The sequence below is a fragment of the Anarrhichthys ocellatus genome, unplaced genomic scaffold (genome assembly GCF_004355925.1).
Source record: "Anarrhichthys ocellatus isolate YVR2014 unplaced genomic scaffold, GSC_Weel_1.0 scaffold40, whole genome shotgun sequence".
NCBI classification, from domain to species: domain Eukaryota; kingdom Metazoa; phylum Chordata; class Actinopteri; order Perciformes; family Anarhichadidae; genus Anarrhichthys; species Anarrhichthys ocellatus.
In genome coordinates this window covers 532621-542472 of record NW_022280070.1, presented here as the reverse complement: position 1 = coordinate 542472, position 9852 = coordinate 532621, and the positions used below count along the sequence as shown (strand labels likewise).

At 44.9% G+C, this 9852-nt stretch overlaps 1 protein-coding gene across 1 annotated transcript in view; it reads right to left on the bottom strand.

The window, feature by feature from the left end:
• Positions 1–4573, bottom strand: part of c1ql1l2 (complement component 1, q subcomponent-like 1-like 2) — a 14524-nt gene extending 9951 nt beyond the window's left edge. Inside the window, exon 1 of the mRNA XM_031867726.1 lies at positions 3765–4573. Coding sequence (XP_031723586.1) covers positions 3765–4373 — 609 coding nt within the window. The 5' untranslated portion in view covers positions 4374–4573. The remainder of the gene's footprint in view (positions 1–3764) is intronic.
• Positions 4574–9852: the final 5279 nt, after the last annotated feature.

Below are 9852 nucleotides of genomic sequence, written 5' to 3'. Positions count from 1 at the left end.
CCCCCCCCCCCCCCCCCCCCCCAGGAGGTGTCAATGATGTACTGAGGGGAATGGTGTGAGAAGGAAATGACACGCGACTGAACTTGAGCAACATTTAAAGGTTAGAAAAAACAACTAAAAAGACAACATCTCTTCCCTGTGATTCAAGCGCAAAAACAAAATCTAAGAAAAGGATGGTACGCTTTAACTTATTCTCCTACAGTGCAATGCATCACTTGAAGGCAACGAAGAATATTGATGGCATTGTGTGTCGGCAAATCGATTCTGTGATAGCGCAATCTGGATTCTGTTGTGCTGCTTTTTTTTATTTATTTTTTTTAAAGAAGTTTTCCTTTTTAAGATGAAAACTTTCTTCTCCTTTCGGAAAAGTGAACGTCTGCAGAGCTGATATAGAGGAGAGATGGAGGGCAGTGCACAGTGTGGGTTGAGGCATTGGGTTGTGAGGGTGTGGTGAAAAGGAGGGGGGGGGGGCATGGGTGTGTGTGGTGTGAGCATGTGTGTGTGTGTGTGTGTGTGTGAGGAGGAGACTGCAGCGGTAATTGCTAAGGAAGAGCCATGTGCACGAAGGACGTTGAAGCTTATTAAAGGAGGAGACAGAGTGATTATTCACTATGGTCCTCTTGAGAGACTGACGCTGAAGTCATTGCTTTTAATTAACTCTGAAACGGTTTTGCGGATTAATAACAATATTAAGAAGGGAATGGAGAGGAGAAGCGCAAACACATCTTGGATCTGGTTCAAGCTTTTTAATTACAATTAAACAGACTTGATGGCACAATAGCACAATAACTATGCTCTTTTCTCTCTCTCTCTCCCTGCTACTGTATCCATTGAACTTGTCTGCATTGTCACCGCTGTGTCTCTCTCGGGGCTTGTACAAGACAGGTTATAACACAGCATTGATTTACTGCTGAGATTTTAGGATCGGCCGGAACAATTTGGCACAAGAGTGAAAGAGCAGACGGCGAAGAAGCCGAAAGGGTGTGTGGAAGGGAACACGGAAAGCGTGTGTCGCAAAGTGTGCTGTGCTGAAAATAGATTTCCTATTTTGTTTGTTTACCAGGAAGCTCACTCTCATACTTTTTGGTCTAACTTGAAAAGTGTCAAAGTTTTTGAGGACAGTGCTGGGATTCTTGTGTTGCGCTCTGGAATGGGAAGCAGAGGAGAAGATATGAAGTAACCTATGGATGCTGATGTTAGACACAGCTTGTAAGAACCCCTTGAGTGGGAGGAGCACACGCTGGAGTGAAACAGCACTGCAGGGCCTGGAAACCCGCCGCTTCACTAAAGCCAAAAGATGATAAAATACTAGTATTGTCCACAATTCCCTAGTCTCCTCTGTCCTGACCCACGGTGTAGCTTTTTTTGCGGCCTTAATGAGCTGAGGAAAGCACCGGTGTGACTGCAGGGGCTTCACTTTGACTCTGGGCACTTCATCAATGATGTAGCATGAGTTGGCCCAACATTTATAACCATTCACAGTCGCTTACCCAGACTGAGGCTCATGGGGCCTTCTCCATCAGCCAAACACACCAGCTAATAAATGCCGCGGCGAGAGGACAGCATGTTTATGCATAAGCTATAGAGAAATAGACGCATTTACCACTTTATAAACATTACGCGGGTCTCTGGAGATGCACAACTGCGTTCGTCTAACTTAAGTACCTCCGCAACCTCTTGGGAGCACAACGGAGCGGGAACAGAAGGCGTTTTATAGGAACATATGCTCTTCTTCCCCTATTATATATCAATGCTTTTACGCCTACCCATAAACATTACTCTTGAGTGAGACATTATATAGAAGGAGATTGCTGTAACTCTGTTTTTTGTTTTGAGTGCTGTGAACTTGGCGAGGGTAAAGGAATTAACCCCTGGCTGCCTTGGTGAGACTGCAGCTTCACCCTACACAGCCCATGCCAGCTCTTTATTTATTTATTATTGATCCCAACATATTTCGGCTTTAATTTAACTCTCTGTTTATTAATTGACATGATTTTTTTCCTATTCCACTTTGCATTTACCCCTTTGAGAAACCTGAGAAAAATAACATTATTTCACAGCCAGCAGACGTGAAACAGGTCGCAGAGGCTGCTTGGGACATGATTTGAAATGACGGTTGGAGGCTCCGATCTTATTACTTATCTCATCTCATTGCAGAGCTCTGTGTCTCTGACTGTAGAACAACCTGACGATGGTGAATCAGAAATCCCAAAGCGTTGCATGAAAAGGGCGCAAATGATGCGTTTCCTGTGCAAGTGTGAGTGGGATCTGACTTAGTGTGTCACCATGCAGCATCTGTCATTACAGTAGGCTACTGTGTCTCCATGTGTACGATTCAGTTTGAGTACAAAGATTACTGTGGAAAGAAATAAAGTGCAGCAGAGCAGTAAAAATTCGAGAAGCATGGCAGTGTGTGAAATGCAATACAGGCCACCCCTCCACTTCTACTGCCTCTTGATTTCTTATCACATAATACACTTTAACATAGAATTGAAGCTTTAATTAAGTATTTTAATGTTGCATGTTTTTTGAGCGTGTCACTGAAATTGTACTTGATGATCGAGTGTGAAAACGTACTGTAGCATATAAGCATTTTGGTTTAAGTAGCAGGTTGCTTCTTAGCAGATTTTTCATTCATTCATACATTTTCCAATTTTCGAGTTTGTCATAATACTGGCAACAAACTATGTGAAAGAGACGCAGTTTGCAGCCTGAGCAAACAAAGCAAACAAGATCTGCAATAACTGCGGTGTAACACCCATCTTTCTTTTTTTTCTTTTTTTTTTTTTTACAGGCAACACGTATTTCGGAGCAACTTTGAAGATAACAGATCTGACGGCTGATCGGAAGGCACACATTAACCAATCTGAGAAGACCCTCCGGGGCGCAAAAATAGAATTAGAGCCCCATTAAAACGATGCATCAAAGAAGCCGAGAATAGATCATGTAGACGTCCTAATGCATTTAACACGACTGCGAAGACGGATGGGTGCATCGATGGACAGTCAGCACAATCTGCTGGGCTCGCACGGACAGCAGTAACCTGGTCTTAATATTATAGGCGAAATGTCTAATATCCCCCCTCCTCTCTATACACTTACAGCGCAGACAAGCCACTAAAGCTCACAGTCGAAAAGTTATACCAGATCAATTTAACAAAATAAACGGAAAGTAAAAGGGTGCACACATGGCTCGTGCAGTAATGATTATAATCATAATAATTATAATAATACAAGCGTAACTATAACAGCAATCGAAATACGATACAATCACTCGAAAACGAAACACTTTAAATGTATCCAGTCAATTCCTCTAGATATCAATACTAATTCAGAAAAAGCGGAATGGCCAAAAGTTCCGAATTTTACTGCGTAAAGGCAAAAATATCGGCGTGCACTACCCTATTTACCCCAAACCGTGACCGTCCTTTGGATCGCGGAACGCGGCAATGTCGGGACTCATCATGCGAAGAGGGGTCGCGGGCTGCAGCCAGTCAACACATCTTTATCTCCAGGCGCACGGGGTGCCACAGCTGTGCGCTCTTGGCTTCCGAGGCGCACGGCAGATGCGCACGCTTGCCTCACAATGTCACTTTTTATTCCCCGGCTTTTTCTATGATCGGTTCCCTACAATGTGGATTTTTTTATTAAGAGAGAGCACGACAGAGGCAGGCAGCGAGGGACGGGAAGAGAGTGAGCATCAGGGCAGTCGGGTATCGCTTACACTGAGGAAAGGAAACTCAGAAAAACTTTCAAAGCACTAACCTGGCCATTCTTGCAGAGGTCTGCCCACATGCTGGTGCCATCTCCTCCTCTCATCAGCACGTGGTAGATGAAGAAGTATGTGCCTGGTATGCTGCAGATGAACTTGCCCGAAATGCCATCATAGTTGTTGCCTAGGTTGGTGACCACGTCGTCAAACTTGAGGATCTCGTAGCCTTCGTGGGGGTTCTTAAGCCCTGCATAGAAGGCCACCCGAGGCACTGTGCTGTAGGTGGCCGTGCTGATAGCTCCGTTCTCCCCCAGACCCAAAATCCCAGTCCGTCCCTGATCCCCTCTGTCACCAGGAGGCCCCGCAGGTCCAGGTGGACCCGGTTCCCCAGGTGGTCCCGGTGGTCCGGGCTTGCCTGGCCTGCCAGGCTTGCCCTGTGGGCCCTGCAGTAAGGTGGAGGGTGGAAGCACGTTGCCGTGGTCGCTCAACGCCTCTGCCTCAGCCTGGAGACCGGTGGAGCTGGTGCTGCTGGCCGGAGTGCCCTTGTTCAGGTAGGGGTCGCACACCATACGACAGGTGCCCAGCATCTCATAGTGGCTGGCATCTGTACCCACAGAGCTGACGAGCACGGGGATGAGGACCACCAGCACCAGGACCAGCATAACCCCTACGGCAGCCGCCACCAGGGTCTTCCTCCCGATGCTGAGTCGGGGAAGGGGCTGCGCTGCCAGCGTGGGTCTCCCGGGGGCGGAAATGGTGACTGCTTGGTGTGGGGAGCCTGTCACCGTCAGAAGGGATCCGGAGATCCCGAGAAGAGTTGCGAGAGGACCAGCGAGTGTGTGAGGGCGAGACAGAGACCCACATACACTTGATACTCCTCAGTGTTCTGCTCAGTCACACTAAAGTAGGCATGCAGTCACTCACACATGCAGAAAGACCTGCGGAAACCCAAGCACACACAGGGAGACATTCAGCCTGTACTTACAAACACAATCTGACTTGTGAGAAGAAGCAGGAAGGATGCATATCCCAGAGGAATGGAGTGAGAGACGGAGAGAGAGAGGGAGAGAGGGAGAGAGAGAGGGAGAGAGAGAGAGAGAGAGAGAGAGAGAGAGAGAGAGAGAGAGAGAGACAGAGAAAAGGATGAGAGTGGGTGAGTGTGAAAGATACTGAGCAGCCACTGGATCTGTGTGTGTGTGTGTGTGTGTGTTTGTGTATGTATGTGTGGTGAGTTTGTGGTGCCGGATTCTCAGGCTTGGCTTTTTATACGGCAGTAGCAGCGGAGCCCCCCCACACACCCTCCCTTCTGCTCCCCCATCGAGTGAGAGGTTGGTGTGGTTACGTCCCCTTCTCTCTCTCCGGCTCACTCAGAGGAAGGACTCTCATCACACTGCATTTCTTTCTACCACTCTCCTGAACCACTGAATCACCAACACAACACCCCCCCCCCCCCCCCGACCATCTTGCTCCCCCTCTTTCATCTCTCTCTTTTCTTCTCCCCTTGCCCTCCCTCCTTCTCCCCACTCTTCATGCCGTTTCTCACTCCCTGACTTTCTCCTCTCTCTCATCAGCATCCAGACTCTAAAAATAAAGATGGAGCTGTGGATAGACTATCTTTTCTTTTTTTTGTTCTTTTCCTGGAGGAGGGTTCTAGAGATTCATGCATATATGTGCACAGACACAAGGCAACACGTAATCTGCTATGCTGGGAAGTGCTAACAGCTTTTCAAATGATAGAAAAAGGTGCTAATTACAAAAGTTAATGCCAAGAAAGGCGTTCATACGCCAACAGCTTGACCTGTAATATAAATTAAACGTTGCAATAACACGTAGAAGAAGAGTCTTAGTGGTACATCACATAAAGAAATAACTGTTTCACAACTTTTTCTTTATTGGTCTTAGCGGCACATCATATAGGGTCAATTGTTCAGGGTAAAAGCAGCCAATCTATCCTTCCGCTAAGGGCCACCGACATTTACGCTCTTCTGCTGATATTTTATTCCCCTCTTTGCCACCTGAATGTGCCGACACCGTTTCTTATTGGTGTCTTTTTTTTAGTTATTGATTTCATGGTTTTTATCAAATCAAGGGTCCTGCATGGGAGGAAAAAAAAAATCTATATAAAGCAGTGATGTCATTTGTTTGACATTTTCATCCTGTAGAGTGATGAATGGTGAAGTGGGAAAGCAAATGACAAAGACTGTAGATACAAACATAGTCATCATGTGAAATATGTGTTGTGTTTGCAGAGACGTCAGTCTTCGGTGTTTTTCCGTCTCAATATAGTTCAGAACACAAAATGGACAAATCGCTCAAGTTGGATGGAGAGAATATGGTACGTCCGTGTCAATATGAGCTGCTGATTGGTAAAAAAAGGTGTCAGCCTCATGGAGGCAATGGTAAAAATTGATATCTGGCTGGTACAGCTGGTAGCTCAACGCAGTTCAATGTCACAAAATTCTAAATGATATAGGGTTCTCCGGCCTGCCCCCACTAGAGAACCTCTTTTGGTTCCTGGTAGGACCTTTTATAAAGGTTCCACTTGGAACCCTTCCATGGGTTCTACCTATACCCAAGAAAAAGAGTTAAACCTAGAACCTTGTGTTTGCTAGCATTAACAGTAAAGTTAGGCGGCTTCCCCACTCTTTTTAAAATAGACAGAGAGAAAGAGAGAGAGAGAGAGAGAGAAAATCGATCATGCCACCGAGCTAAGAGGGTGAGCGGTAGAAGAGAGAGAGAGAGAGAGCTGCATTACTGTCAACGTGAGAAAAAATATTTTCTGATTGTTTCATGGCTGTTACATTCTTAAGCACAAATTATTCACTCAACAGACAAACGCTCTTAGTTTCATTTTCTTCCTCAGCATTTCAGTAATTACATGCAGCGTGCCTCAGTAAACACACAGCGACAGGAAATGTCATTGCAGCGAGACAAAACCTATATTTGATTAACCCACGCGACCAGCAGCAGCCCTCGGCAGTCTCGTCTTTGGACCGCTATGGAAACGCAGACAGCAATGGGCTGAAGTTCTTTGAAAAGTAGTCCCAGGATTGATGCGGTGCAGCGCAACACACAACAATCATTTTTCACAATCACAGTTTTTGGGGGTGTGGCCTGGAAGGATCTTTTGACAAAAGATTTCTTCAGAATCCAACAGCTGAAGTTTTACCCATGATTGTATATATATATACTGTATATATGCTGTTTGTTCATAGTACATTTGAAGGAGTAGTTTTTGCTATAGCTCTTTACATTATGACGTGAACACATTTTTGGATTAATGCACCGATTAAAGAGGATTAAGTGTCAACAGGATTTTAATCCACCAGGTGTTTTCAATGATCGGTTCCACCTCTCTGTTTAAAGTTGTACTAATCAGTGGAATCAGATGCTGTAGTCATTGGTTGGAATACAAATCTGCAGATTCTTGTCTTTCACATGGTTGCCCATTCCTGGCTTAGATAGGACTGTTTGTGCCTGAACTGGGTTGAGCACTTGTGACGGATTGAGATGGATCAATGAGCAGGATGACTGGCTATTTGTCATCACTACACTTGACATATCTCCAGGTATTTTGCTGCATTTCTCTCTCTTCATCATCATTAAACTTCAGTTGCAAACTTCCGGCATCACCAGTTGGTTGTATAATTTATCACTGAGCATAGTCTGTGGACATACCCAAATAACTGGCACACCAGGTGTGCCTGCAATGCAAATTTGCCTGTTTTGTTGTATTCCTCATAACAGACATGCAGTTTGCCTATGTGAGAAAGCACACAAGCCCAAAATTGGTTTTGGGGTTTGTTTAGAGGGCCATTGTTTGTTCTTCACACCTGTCGGCTGTAACTGCCAGGGAGATCACTGTGCCCCAAATCTCTAAATCTCTGAACCACAGAGATCAATGCACACCAGGGAGGACAAACAGAGAGTGGTAGCGATGAAAGAGAGATGAGAAAGATGTGGAAGACAAGCAATAGAGAGGCAAAAGGGGAGCGAGAGGTGCAACGCGGAGAGGGAGTTTACAGCTGAGCTTCATGTCGGTGGAGCTGGTTTGTTTTGCTTGATTTGTTGGCGCATAGGGAGAGAATCCAGACTGTCGGTGGCAGTCGTGACAACATGTATTTTAATGGGAGTGACATTTTGTGAAACCCTGAATTGCTGCGTGTGGTGGAGACAGATTTTAATGACATGAGTTGCATTTTGGGGATGTCTTATAGACGTCAGATTCTTTAAAAACAGTTCGGGGGTAAAGTTCGTATCCACTGCTGAGGTTGAGTTGTAGCCCCTCCGGCGTGATTCGTTCCAGCCAACACTTGTTGGCAGGTGGGAAACCAGACACACGTTCCTAACCTTTTCTTTGCACTGGTTGTTTTTAGCACTGCTCAGTGGGGAGTGGACCGGGGGGCGGTAGTGTGACACACCAATGTTTTCAGGTATTAGACATTCCAAAATATAAAAAAAAAATTGAGGAAATTTCCAAATAATTTGTCCTTATATTGTGTTAACTTTGCAGGTGTGGTAATTGTTTTGGTAATTTATCCTAATTAAATGCTTTAAACAATTTTTGTTTTTGCCAGAAGCTGTGAACACAACATTGACATGTATTCACCTTTGAAGTTGATATGGAGAGCAAACTGTTGTTTATTTACACATCCAGCATTAACGAAGCAACAGTAGCATTTACTTTGAGTCATTCATCTGTTAAATCCGAGCCAAATGTTCACAGTCCTTTTAGCTCTGTTTTTGGTCTCCACCAACTCCTCAGAGTAATATCTGGCTCTTCAGCTGCTAAATGCTACACTGTGCTCACCGTCTAGTCACAAACCTGTGTCGGTCTGTTGTTGTGTGGCGCTGAACAGGTAGCTACAGTTAGACTACACCACTGATGTTATCTTCTTCTTATTGACAATCTAATTTTAAATAATTATTTACTCAAACCGTTAACCAGAAACTTATTTGAGTGCATATCAGGCTAGTGTTACTGTATGGTGATGGCATATTGAAATTCAAATATATAATATTATAATATAATCATATAACAATATCACCTTTAAATATTATTGTAACCAGTAGAAATGATGGCCAATCCTATCAAAATAAGACTGCTGTGAGAGCTCAGATATTGTACTGCACAGTTGATCGGACTGTGATGAAAGAGAAGGCTTTTGAAACACAATAAGTGAGCGGATGCGAGGACAAGAAGAGAACAGGAAACCACAACCTCACTGTGTCCAGACATCAGCCACATCCAAACACACCTCAAACGCTTTTAATCACTTTGTTGTTCTCCGTGGTTACAAAGAGATGGGGAGACAGAACAAATGTGTCTCCAAATGTTTCAGAAGTGCACAAGGGAAAACCACAAAAACATGGAAGAGTAAAAAATAAAAATAAAAAATAGACTTAGAGAGTTGTTTTTGTCAAGAGTGAAGTTTAACAGGTCAAAGAAACAAAACAACACCACAAGCAAACACAGTAGATGCCTCATCTCTCGTTGAGTTTGTGTCTCTGATTGCTTCCCTTGTGTTGCTCCTGGCCGAGGCTTATCAAAGAGCTCCTTTCATAAGTGCCTGGATCAAGCCACTGCTGTGACTGCTTGGCACCCACTGAGGTGGTTTAGAGAAGGGTGGGGGTGTGGGTGGTGTGGGGGGGAGACAAGGAAGTCAAAAAATTGAGGACGGTGAGTGAAGGGGAGATGGTGCATTTGTGCATTTGAAGGAAAAAGGCTGATAATGGAGGGGAATTGCCCACGGCTGCTGTAAAGTATCTGTGGAATACGAGTGTGTGTGTGTGTGTGTGTGTGTGTGTGTGTGTGTGTGTGTGTGTGTGTGCTTGTTTATGTCAGAGAGAGAACTCAGAGGAGGGCAATGTGTGAGTCCGGGGAGGAGTTGTTTAATATATGTGCAGAGAAAATTWATATGTATTTGCTTTAAGCCCTCCCTGCCTCTGTGATTTGTTGCTGATGCGCTCTGTAGTGCACAGAATATCCAGGTGAATGCAGAAACAGTGAAGGACATGACTCCAGAGGAAGTGAGCAACACACACACACACAGACACAGAGAGAGAATACCCTGAGGCCATGTGTTCCTCACAGCAGCCATGGTTCCATCAAGCCTGATGTCTGTCCTGTTTACTAAAGCA